At 35.3% G+C, this 13,777-nt stretch overlaps 1 protein-coding gene across 1 annotated transcript in view; it reads right to left on the bottom strand.

Moving 5' to 3' along the window:
* TMEM163 (transmembrane protein 163) overlaps positions 1-13,777 on the bottom strand; it is a 269,409-nt gene that overhangs the window by 119,185 nt on the left and 136,447 nt on the right. The window contains exons 3-4 of the mRNA XM_027835729.1: positions 6,220-6,263; positions 4,690-4,781 (exon numbers count right to left, since the gene is read on the bottom strand). Coding sequence (XP_027691530.1) covers positions 4,690-4,781; positions 6,220-6,263 — 136 coding nt within the window. The remainder of the gene's footprint in view (positions 1-4,689; positions 4,782-6,219; positions 6,264-13,777) is intronic.

Here is a 13,777-nt window from a genome sequence, read left to right as displayed (position 1 = left end):
AGAGGTTAACTGACTTCCCAATGGTCATGCAGCCAGTTAGTAACAGAGCCAAGACTCAAGTATCAGAACCCAAGTTTCTTGATTTCTAGACTAGTATTCTTTTTCCTCAGACTATCTAAACCCCACAAGAGGTGATCACATCCTTCAAACCCACCCACAACTACACACCAACTGCTCAGTCTGAATGACATATGGTCTTAATTATGCTTGGTCTGTCAACAAATAATTCCAAATGGACACAATATCTGGTATTCAAACCAACACATAAAAGCCTAATCTTTGGTAAAAGAGTGCCATTATAGCTCCAGCAATCAGTAATACTCTGAATCTTGTCTGCTCTCTCTCAAAAAGGTTTATAATTAGCTATTTAGAATTTCTCTCAACCTGAATGGTAAGCTTCACGTAAGACAAGATTCTTCATGTTTTCTGTTGCTTTGACCTTTTTTTTCAATATTATCTTTTTCTCAGTATACCTCAGTGTAAATCACTTTCTTCTTGATTATCCATAACCATTTTAGGTTTACTCTAAAAAAAATGCATGATAACCATTTCCAGAGATGGGAAATCTCTTGCTAAAATAGACTTCTGTGTATTAGGTTCTAAATGAATAGTGCACAGAATAAATAAAGAGTACACAAAAGCACTGAAATTGATGCCTCATGTGATCAGACTGAAAACTTTAATTTTAATATATATACTGTCAAAATGAGCATTGAAAACCCTATCTTAAAGGAAGCTAAGACAACAAAGACATTAGATTTAGTCCTTGTTCTCTTCCAAATTTCGGTTGATGTTGAAATTAAACACGAAGATAAGACATCTGGTGCCAAAGGACAGTGTGGGAACAACTGGAAAGAATGTCAACTGTGGTGATAATCTATATCTGAGGTCTCTTCCAGGAAGAGCCAAAGGTGGAGCTGAAAAGAAAATATTTGTCTTTCAAGACATTTACTTATACCACTAGTGGGTAAGGTGTGTTAGCTCATGGGAACGTCTCCAAATTTTCTAGATTCCACTCACTGATAACACAAGCCACCAGCTGTCTGGGAGGAATGACCTCCCAGAATATAGTGGATTTCCTTTTACTGAAACCAAAGTATGATGCAGTAGCTTGTCCAGCTGTGACATCAGGGTATCAAAGACCTTCTGTTGTCATACATACAAACTCAGATTTCACACAATGAATTCTACTGCAGCTCACAAGCAATTTTAATTGCATATCTATGGGCAATGGTTATGTTACTATCTGAATGCCAGGATTTCAAGCGCATTTAAAAGCATTAATGAGTTTGAGAATGACCTAAAATTCCTATGATTATAACTTATTCATTTTAGACTCAGATTATCGTTAAGAGGCCATCTAGGAGTTTTTATTGAGGTTCTCAACCTTCCACTAGTGCCTTTTATGCCATCCTTTTCTGTCTTTGCCATGATCTTGCTCCATTGACCATCCCAAAAAGGTAAGGAGGTGAAATAGTGGATGGGGCACTAGGCCTAAAGTCAAGAAGACCTGAGTTCAAATCCAGCCCCGGACACTTACTAGCTGTGGAACCCTGGGCAAGACACAACCTCTGTCCGCCTCAGTTTCCTCATCTGTCAAATGGAGATTATGATAGCATCTACCTCACAGAGTTATTGTAAGGAGCAAGTAAGATAATAATTGTAAAGAACTTAATATAGTGCCTGGCACATAGTGGGTGCTTAATAAAAACTGATTTCCTCCCTTCCTATATCTCTCATGCATCTTTTTAAAAAAATTTCCTTTTTATTATTCTTACGAACTTGACAAATATCAACAAATACAATAATTTCCTTGTACAAAGGACATAAAAATAAGTACATTTGAAGTTGAGAATCTCCACTACATTTTGCTTGAGTTATTTCTATATATTTCAAATTTAACAGAGTATTTCCAATAATATCATGTTCATCTGTGTCCCCATTTGAACTTTCTTATGCTCATTTAAAAAATTATTCATCAAGGCACTTTTCTTTCTGTTATTTCTGTTATTTCTGATCTCCCCTAACTCTCCCTTCTCCAAAAAATAAAAAAATAAAAGCCCTCTCTTGTAACAGATATGTGTAGTGAAGCAAAACAAATCTACACATTGGCTATATCTGAAAATGCTTGTCCCATTACTTCTACTTCATTACTTCTCTGTCAAGATAATCCATCAGCATTGCTCTAGAGACATGAATAGTTATTACATTGACCATAGATCTTAAGTCTTTTATAGTTGCTTTCCCTTAAAAATGCTGTAGTTATTGCATAAATTGTTCTACTAGTTTTGATAATTTCACTCTGTGTCAGTCAATACAAGTCTTCTGAAGTTTCTCTGATTCTGTCCCTTTTGTAATTTTGTATGGTATAGTAATATACCATTGTATTAGTATACCAAAATTTGTTCAGTAATCTCCCAACTGAAGGGCATCCCCAACATCTCAAATTCTTTGCTGAAACAACAATAACAACAACAACAAATTTCTATTTGTTTCTATGCTTATTTACTATACTTATTTCCTCAATTTCTTTTTCTTGGTTTATTGCCATACCTAGCATTTCTAGAGTTACATCTATTAACAGTAGTGACAGCTTTACTCCTGATCTTATTATAAAGGACTTTAAAATTTCTCCATTATAGTTAATACTAGTTCTTGATTTTAGATAGATACTATCTAGCATAGTAAGGAACAGTCCATTTATTCCTATTTTTTTAAAGTTTTTAAATAAAACGGGTGTTGTATTTTATAAAAAGAAAAAACTTTTCTCTTATTGATATAATTCTATGTTTTCATTGTTTTGTTATTGATATGATCTATTACATTTATAAATTTCCTAATATTAAGCTAGCTTTTCATTCCTGACATTAAATCCAACTTGGTATGTTGTATAGTCTTTTAAATATGCTATTGCAGCCCCCATGCTTACATCTGTAATTATTAACAGTATTGGTCTATACTTTCTTTCTCTGAATTAGCTCTTCCCGATTTAGGTGTCCAGATTATATCTCATAGAAAGAATATTGGCAAAACCTTCGTTTAAAAAATTTTATTTTATTTTTAATTTATGAAACAAACAAGCATTTCCACAACATAGCAGAACAATAAAAAGAGATGATTGCACATGAAACTGCAAATCTATTATGTACAACTTGCTATTCCTTTTAAATATATAATGCATTTATGATGTAACTTTCTTTTCTTTTTTTCTTCCCCTTCCCCCCAACTAGAGATAGCTACCATTAGACACAAATATGCATACATATGAAAATCTTTCTATACATACTTCTATTTATCAGTTCTTTCTCTGGATGCAGATAGTGTATTCCTTTACAGCGCCTTTGTAATTAATTTAGGTATCTATAATAATCAAAATTATTTAGTTGCTCAAAGTTGTTCTTAAAACAATATTGCTATTACTGAATACAACCTTCTCTTGGTTCTGCTCATTTTACCCTTCATTATTTCATGCAACTCTATCCATGTTTTTCTAAAATCAAGGAGCTCATCTTATAGGACAGAAGTATTCCATCACAATCATATCTGCAACTTGTTCAGCCATTCCCCAACTGATGGGCATCCCTAAAATGGCAAGAGAACTGCCATAAATATTTTAGAACGTACGGGTTCTTTTCCTTTTTCTCTAATCATCTTTGGAAATAGACCTAGTACTGGTATTGCTGAGTCAAAGGGTATAGGCATATACAAAGCCCTCTTTTTATTATTTTTGCAAATAATTTAAAACAGGAATTAATTGCTCTTTAAATATTTGCTAGAATTTACTTATAAGTGCAATGCTATTGGGCATTTTTTTCCTTTTAGGAGTTATTTTATGGTTTATTGGGTTTCTTTTTCTGAAATGGCATTATGTAAATCCTCAATTTCTTGGTTCTGTTAATCTGGTTATTTTTATAAGTATTCATCAATCTAATTTGTTAGCCATTTTATTGCCATAAATTTTTTTTCTAATTTTTTTTTCTATTTCTTCTTGATTTGTCACAAACTCTCCATTTCATTTTGGCAATTTGGTTTCCCTCTATTAATTTAAAATCTTATTAGTTAACAATTTATCCCATATACTTTCAATCTCTTGTTCTCTAATGGCTTCTTTACTTCTGTCCACAAAATATTCAGTTCCTTTCTACTCTGATCATTCCATCACAAAGCATTTATTAAGTGTCTAACACTTATCACTTGTCTAATATGTACCATACAAGGTGCTGGAGATTTAAGGACAAAATTGAAACTATCCCTGTCATCAAGGAGCTTACAGCCTATCAAAAAACTAACATTCTAGACTAAAAAACCTTTTCTTGGACCATGCTACTAGTAATTGCTCTGTTTCTTTTCTACCCTTTCTTGCCAAACTTCTAGAAGGAGTACACACACACACACACACACACACACACTATACATATATATATCCTACATATACATATATATCATACATATATATATCATATATATGTACCACTTTATATATATATATATATATATATCATAGCAACTTCATTACTATCAAAACAACCTTGAGGTGCTTCTTTACTTAGAGACATAAAGGTATATAGGTCAAAGTTCCTTGATAACCATCCTTTTCATGGTCGCTAATGTAGACCTGACCATACCCAATTGCTGCAGCTCTGCAGTTTGCCCCATTGCCCAGTCTAAAAAGAGCTAAGATATACTCACATGTATTCCCTGTGTGCAGAGTGTACAGCCGCCGCATTGCTGTAGCGCCACAGAACAATCGCCGAAGACAAAACATCCAAGATGGCATCAAACTAGAGGAGGAAAATAAGATAGTCAGTGGCTCCCAAGGTCATTTGGTTGGGAGCATTTAGCAAGTTAACTTCAGGGAAAGGAGACTTCATATTCATTTTTTAAGAATCACCACATTTACCACACAATAGCAAACACTTGGGGACTCAAGAACCTTGTACATCTAATCCACCATCATCAAAAAGGTATCATCATCTGTGTTAACTAACCTACAAAGCCACAGTCTTTGATATGGCAAGATCTGTTAGTATGCTGTCTAGATGCCAGCCCTCTGGAGACATTAAGAATAAAGAGGCTCCAGTTATTCCAAAGACACTGAATCTAGTTTTAATACAATTTAAATCATTTGGGTGAAGTTCAGCACATCCCTGTTAAATACTTTGGGAATATTTTTTCTATATGCTCTAAAGCTCCTCTACTGGAGAAGAAACTAGATTTGAGAATGGAGTATGTGTATAGGAGCATGAGGGGAAAAATAAGAAACCTCAATGTTGCAGGTAGTGTCTAAGTGAGGCCCTTTACATCCTATTGCCTGCAAGTCACACTTTTCATTTGATGAATTTCTTTTCATTTGGTCAAATTACAGAAAAAAAATACAACCCCTTTCCCCAATTATTTTACAAATGAAGCTTTCAGAACAGTATAGCTATCCTACTTCCTCCCCTCTGTAAATTTGCCTCACAACCTAAACAATAGCTCTCAGCATTCCTTAAACTAAGTTTTAGAGCAGAGGTTCTTGTTTTTTCTTTTAAAATATTTTGATAACTATATTTCAATTTAACCCTTTGTAATCCTAATTATTTTGTTCTATGCATTTAAAACATTGTTCTGAGAAAGGGTCCACAGGCTTCACCAAACTGCCAAAGGGATCCAAGACACAAAAACACTTAAGAACTTCTGCTTAGTCTAAAGCAAATAGTGGTTAGGACTTCAGAAGCATATACTTCGCCTGAGAAGTGACTTAGAGTCAACCCTAAGCCAGACTTAATCTTTCTCTTGAGTGTGATCCTCTTTTTTGGGGGAGGAGGGAGGAAATCACATCCAGTCAGAGGATAGTTGAATTAATATCATCTTCAAGCCTACAATGAATTTGGGGAACTCAAGAGAATGCCTAAATCCTAAAACATCCCAGAAACTGGCTACAGGAAAGGAGGCATTTATCATTAAATGAGAGATGGTCATCTGCCCAGAGTGAAATATCAAAACGCTTGCACTGTATGACTGGGAATACGGACTCAAAAGCAATTCTATTGCTAAATACTAAGATATTTAGCATTTCTGAATGCTAAAGTATTCAACTGTGTGTTGAGATAGTCCCCATTGCTGATCTCAAAGTGAGTTATTGCATCCTGACCACTCATATTCATAGAGTCCATGGCAAGGTTACATGGCTCAGATAATGGGGCAAAGCAGCATAAAAGAACATTTCAAATTACTTACAGCAAACCCAAAAGCAGAGGCGCTGTACCTCATTACGGAGACAGCTAAAAAGAAAGAAAATATTATTCAGAATAATTTCAATCTTGTTAGGGATATTTTCTTTCATCCTGAATATAGTCATTAGAAGTAGCCTTTTCAACACTGTAGGAAAACCACCAAAAGAGCAAAGACCAATGAGGTACCTATGTAAATTGGGGGACTCAGAAACTAAGAGGCTCCATCTTGGCTTATTCTTTAGGAAAGAGACACTGCTCATCCTCCTACTTTTCAGTCTGCAATAATGTCCTATTGCAGTACATTTTGAGGGCACTCAAATGGAGAAAAATATTTCATTACAAATTATACTCACAATATGGGTATCAAAAATTGACAAAATCTAAGAGAGAAAAAGAGAGAAACATACACACATACACACACATATAAACACGCACTGAGAAATTCTTAGTGTGGGACATAAAAGTTGTTAAAATGACAAAGGAATCAGTCAGGATTTGGGGTTGTAAAGCAATCTGTCAGGAACAGGTACACTGAGACACATTACAAAGCTAATCCTAAATACAAAAGTGTCTCAGCCCCATGAAAGGTTGCCATTCAGAAGTCACAATACATTCAAAGATAATTTGATCCAAATTCAAAGTGAAAAAAAAAATAGGTCAAAGAGGGTCATGGCTTTTCCTGTGTTTTGGGGGAGGTTTTTTGGCAAGTCTATTTGGTCAAACTTCTGCATAATTCTGTGATCTAACAAATACCTATATAATCTTTGGCACAGGGTAGGTTGGCCACTTTAACAGTGTAACTTAGTTTATTACATTTAAACTTCACATGTCTACACATGTAGACTTCTATTAGAGGCTTATATTAAGATGAGACATATTAGAGGTTGGCAATCCCTTGAAAAGGATAGGCCAGGGTGCTAGCCCACTTTTATGTTATGTTGGCAAAAGCGGTAGAGTGTAGAGGTATGAATGTTGCCATTTAATTGGAGATGGTAGAGGGCTGGGGACTGAAAAGGCACAGTTGATGTCACTAGTAGCAGTCCTCATGGATAGCAAGGTAAGGGGTTGTGGCAAAAGAAATTGATTCATATGCCAAAAATTTTCTATCCACCAACTACCTTGGTTTGAATGAAAAGGAATGCTGACTCTTATGCTATCATAAATAATTAAAGTCTTTTTCATTTCCTTTCATAAGAAGATAGAAACAAGGTACTATGCCAAATCAAATCATGAAGAAAATATAATTTATAACTGAAAGTTATGGCAGATTTTCCCTATTTTTGCATAAACCAGTTAAGAATGACTTCTCTTTTCCATTTACGTCTTATTTTTCTGGATACTCTGATTATATGTACAGTATCACAGCCTGCATTTATAAATAAATAAATATATGTATGTATGTGTATGTGTATATGTGTATATATATATGTGTGTATATATACATATATATATGCATATATATATATATGTACCTGTGTCTTACTCAGAGAAATGATAAGATATGCCTGCTATTAGGAGAAGATTATTGACTATATTTACAAATATAAACTTTACCATTAAATGTTTTTAAAGTAACTTTTAACCTGAATAATTCTATACCTTTACACCATTCCAATGCATTGGAAAATGGGGAAAATATGCAGGATTGCCCTTTTTAGAAATATAGGTGGGCTATTGCTAATGCATGGTGAAGTCTCTTGGAGTCAAATGCTTATGATTCAAATATATCTAAAATCACATTAAAACATCATTTTCGAATCGGTTAAAACAACTACTTTGATGACATTTCAAAAGTGAGATTCTGAAAGGAAAATGGAATGTTTTTCCATCAATCAAGACCTCATGTGATAATCCTATTGAAGGTCGTACAATTTACCCAAGAGCTCTTAACAGAGTAGAAGCCTTAAAATTTCCATTTTTCTTATAAATTGACTTGCAGTCATTTCCTTTGTGAAGTAGAAAGGAAAAGACGCTAAGAATCTCTTAAGGAACAAAGACCCACTAAAGAGCCCTAAGGATCATCTTATCCACAGAATCTTCAATTTTCAGTCAACGCCAAAGCCAATTTTCTCTATTAAATAAGACGAAAACATTAGCACAGCGTCTGATCACAAAGAGTTCAATTGGATCTCTTCCCAAATTTCTGGGAGGACCTTGAATGGCATTTCTATTTTCCTTTTGATGCATGACTCAATGCAACAAATTCCTGTCTCATCCCTGGGTTTAACTCAAGCAGGTCAAAATCTTACAGAGAAAGTTAGGTCAAGCTGGATCATTCAGTTGAGCATGTGTTCACCACTTTTAAAGCTAAAAATAAGTTTCAATTGAATAATATCAGGCAGTGACCAGGAGGAATGGCTCAGAGATGAGATAATGAGATATGGCACCTTTGACATCAAGAAAACATTCAAATTCAGCCTCGATCAGTGGTGATTAAAAGCCACTGGGAGCCCAAAACTCAAAGCTAAAGGGCTGGCTCTGTGAAAAGGGCTACATAGGACAGACAATAGACCAGTATTCATTTGACCTTAAACTACTCCTGTGACTGGCAATAATGATAAATAAACCAGCCATTAATTAACATGGAGGCTGAACTTCATTTTCCCCTCAAACACCATCACCACCCCCTTGAAACTGGTTCTTCTGGTGAAAATGAGTATTTCAGAGGTTTGTGGTAATGAAGTCATCACACCTGCCACTCGCACGCTAGGTTCATTCAATCTCTATTACAACAACTTGGAGCCATAGACCTCTCTGCCCCATATGAATTTATTAGACTAGAATGAAATCACACAGCCCCATGGGGAGATTTTCAAAGGCTCCTCTGCCACTGAAGCTTAGAAAAATGTGTCCTGACCCCAAGAGGTAACTACATTAAATATGCCTCATGCATTGGGGAAGCACATAGAAAATAAAGACAGTTTACATCAGCTGGCCAATAGTTCTACTTTAATCTTATTGGCTGGTTGTTTAATTACCCACTGCAATTGTTTCCAACCTTTGCCTCTCTCTTGAAGTCCTCTCCTCCAACACACCCCTGCACTCAATTACTACAGAAGCCCCAGCTTCTTCCTTTACTGAGGAAAACTATAAATATCTAGTGAGGGTAACTCCACCTTACCTCCTCTATTCCACAACATCACTCTTTCTCTTCTTCCTTCTCTCCTCATATATGTATATGTGTGTACACACACATATATACATACATTTACATACATATATATAACACTTAAATATTATGTGTGTTTATATAGTAATATCTGCTTTTTACATTACTAGTATTTCCAGCTGAATTTTTCCATGTGCCCCCACCAGAAAGTCATTCCTTATAGTAAAGAATAAAAAAAGATAAAAGAAAAAAATTCCATAATAGCACAACACTTATTTTCATGGAAGACTTATCTCAATACCTGGCACTAAGGCTATTTTCTATTTGTGCCCTTGACCTTATATTGTCCCACCTCAACAAGGACATTAGCTCCATCAATTATTCCCTCATATATTTTTCAGTCCCTCCCTCCTTTGATTCCTTCCCATTTGCATGCAAAATATTAATTTCTTTAATTCTTAAACAAAACAAAAACAGGGTTCATGATTTAGATATAAAGGCTGATACTATAAGCAAACTGGGAGAGCAAGGAATAGCTTAACTGCCAGATTTAGGGAGAACAGAAGAATTATGACCAAACAGGAGATAGAGAACATTACGAAATGCAAAATGGATAATTCTGATTACTTTAAATTGAAATGTTTTTGCACAAATAAAGCCCATGCAACCAAGATTAGGAGGGAAGCAGAAAACTGGGAAAGAATTTTTACACCCAGTGTCTCTGATAAGGGCCTCATTTCTAAAATATATAGAGAACTAAGTCAAATTTATAAGAATACAAGTCATTCCCCAATTGATAAATGATCAAAGGATATGAACAGGTAGTTCTCAGATGAATAAATTAAAGCAATCTATAGTCATATGAAAAAATGCTCTAAATCACTATTGATTAGAGAGATGCAAATCAAAATAACTTTGAGGTACCACATCACACCTATCAGATTGACCAACATGACAAAACAGGAAAATGATAAATATTGGAGAAGATGTGGGAAAATTGAAACATTAATGTGTTGTTGGTGGAGTTGTGAACTGATCCAAACATTCTGGAGAACAATTTGGAACTATGCCTAAAGGGCTACAAAAAAATGTGCATACCCTTTGACCCAGCAATAACACTTATATGGCTGTATCCCAAAGAGATCATACAAATAGGAAAAAGATCCACATGTACGAAAGTATTTATAGCAGTTCTTTTTGTGGTGGCAAAGAATTGTGAATTGAGGGGATGCCCATCAATTGGGGAATGGCTGAACTAGTTGTGGTATATGAATGTGATGGAATACTATTGTACTATAAGAAACGATTAGCAGGCAGACTTCAGAAAAACCTGAAAAGACTTGTGTGGAGTGATGCTGAGTGAAGTGAGCAGAACCAGGAGAATGCTGTGCACAATAACAGCCACATTGTGTGATGATTAACTTTGATAGACTTAGCTCTTCTCAGCAATGCAAGGATCTAAGACATCTCCAAAAGTCTCATGATGGAAAATGATATCCACATCCAAAGAAAGAACTATGGAGTTTGAATGCTGATTGAAGCATACCATTTGCCATTTTTTTCTTCTGTTGAGTTTTGTTTCCTCTTTCTTGTGGTTCCTCCTATTGGTTCTAATTCTTCCTTACAACATGACTAATGTGAAAATATGTTTAATAGCAATGTGTATGTAAAGCATATATCAGATTGTACACCATCTTGGGAAGGGATGTGGGGAGGAAGGGGGAGAAAAATTTAAAACTCAAAAGCTTATTGAAGTGATTGTTGACAAATCAAAATAAATTAATCAAAAATTTAAAACAAAACAAAACAAAAGCAAAACCTACAAGAATTTCCTATTACTTCCTTCTGTGGTATCTCCTTCCTCTTATTGAAGTCAGGTAACCTTTTTGAAGAGGTGCCTACATCTGATGCTTCCACATCCTCACCATCTACCCTGTGATATAGCTTTGTAATATAGCCTCCACTTTCAGCACTTTACTAAGAGTACTCTTGCAAAGCATTGCCAAATTACCTCCTAAATACCAACTATCAGTTTTCATACACCTTGACCTGTCTGTTGTACTTGCTGGACACTCACCTCTTCTGAGTTCTTTCTTTATCCTTGGCTTCAAAAGGACCACACTCTTTGTTCTACTTCCCTAGTATCCCTTCTTTTCCTGACACCCCCTTCCCCATGAGTTTTCTCCAAGGTTCTGACCTTGCTGTTCTGTCCTTCTCTCTTTATATAGTCTCTTCTTTGAGAGTCTAACTTATTAGCAGGTCTTCAGTTGTTCCTTCTGCATCATTCCTAGATCCAAATCATCAACTTTGACTTCTTTCCTAGGTTCCCAACTCACATCTCCACCTGTTTGCCCTATGCAGACCTTAAGCTTAGCACATCTGAAATTGAGCTCAGAATCATAAGATCCAATAGTTAATGTTCTGAGGGACCTTAGACATCTTGTTCAACTAGATAATCTTACAGAAGAGGACCTTAGGACCCACATATTTGCCCAAGATCACAAAGATCATAAGTAGCAGAGCCCAGATTTGGCTCTCAATCTATTACAAGAAATTACCTTACCCTTCCTTTCTATATATAACACAAATACAACTATAATATGAAGTAATATGTCCCTTATAAACTTGTCTATGATTTATATGTGTGACACATGTACATTCCTCAACTAAACTGTAAGTCTCATAAAAGGCAAGGTGACAGGGATATAACATGTTACTATCTACTTTTGTGACCTCCAGGTTAACATTTTTATTGGCCCCAAATTTTCATTCAATGAATGAAAGGAGAGATATGAATATAAGGTTGTATGTGGGTGGGTGTGCATACACATACATACATACATACACTCACTCACAAAGGCCTTGGTGTGAGCACTCACTGAGTGTTCTCTCTTGCTTTCTCACTTCTAATATTTAGTTAGCAGTCCCTTCAATTAGATTTCTCTTTCAACTATCCCCTCCTTTCTATTCTCTCTCTCTCTTTTCTCTCTCTCACTCACATACACACACAAATATTATGTATAAATATAGATATATAGATATATAAATTAATACAATTTATATTGATAAAATTATGGATAAATGACATTAATAGATATTACATACATGTGTATATACATATACGCATGTGTATATAGATATCTATAGATATTTATTCTTATAAAACAGTAGGGCAGACAATTGCCTCAAATATTTATACACATCTAGTTAAAGAATGGACCTCCTTCCCTTCCTTAACTAAGTCAGAGTCCCACTGTGTGAAAAAGAATGCCAATTGGAAACTCCAAATTCAAACAGAAGGACAGCTGGAAAATGGACTGGATTGATTATTGGGATAAAACCACATGTAAACTGTGCAGCTGAATAAACAAGCAGAAGAGAAAGCTTAGGACAAAGCCTCAGAAATTTGCAGGATGACAGTGTGTGTTTCAGAAAATTGTGATGTCACAATCAGCAATGTGCCATTCAACCCTTTTAAATAAAGAAGGCAATTTCAATTGCAGGCTAGATTTATAGCAACAATGAAGACCCATCTGTCAAGCTGTACAAAGTCAGGCAATAATTATCTTGATCCTCAGCAGTCCTGCTTTACCCCAGGCCCCATAACACCTCTAGCTGCTAAATTATGTGACCAGTAAAGCTCTGTTAATAAATCAATCTCTCTTTAATTAGACTGTCTCTATAATTCAGATTCCTAGACCACAGCATTACACACAGCTATGTTACTCTTGCATCTTAAAAAACAAAACCCCTCTGATATACTCGCTTTAGGTAGGGGCTCAGATAAACGAGGAAATCAGATTTAGAGGTTCAAAGTTGATTTTGTTCCTTTTACCACCTGTCTAAAAAGCTTCTAATAAATTCAATAGCCTTTTTTCTCCTCAAAGGTAAAATTGCCACTTATGACAAATTAAAGAATATGAGTAATTTATTTACTCATTCATTTACTCCTTGTTGATCTAACTTCATTGGAAGGAAATGAATTTTGAAAACACAGAGCAGATTGGTAAATTGTTTATCATTTCAGAACAGTGTCTTTCAGCACATCCCATTCACTAGTCTAAAATGATCCTATTAGGAATAACCCAACTTACTGCACAGGGTTGCAAAATTCTGTTCAATTTGCTTATGATTTCTTGTCCTTCGATTCATCCAATGATATTACATTATAAACTCATGATTTAACCACCCACCCACCTCTCACTCACTGTCCTCTTTCTGTATTTAACTATATCACAAACACCTGCCCTTCTCCCTCCCTGAAAAGAGGCCAAAGAGGACAGTATAAGTATATGAAAGTAGCTTTGTCGTTTACTCACCTCCTCACACATATCCTAATCTTAATTTGACAGGTCAGCAATGTCAGCTGTTGTTGTGATCGACAGTGCCCATGGGTAAATAGGTTGTTCCACACTATAATCATAATAAATAAGTTGACTGTATATGCTTTATA

This window comes from Vombatus ursinus, unplaced genomic scaffold, assembly GCF_900497805.2.
Source record: "Vombatus ursinus unplaced genomic scaffold, bare-nosed wombat genome assembly UNPS02014816.1, whole genome shotgun sequence".
NCBI lineage: Eukaryota > Metazoa > Chordata > Mammalia > Diprotodontia > Vombatidae > Vombatus > Vombatus ursinus.
This window is presented reverse-complemented; position numbering and strand designations above follow the sequence as displayed.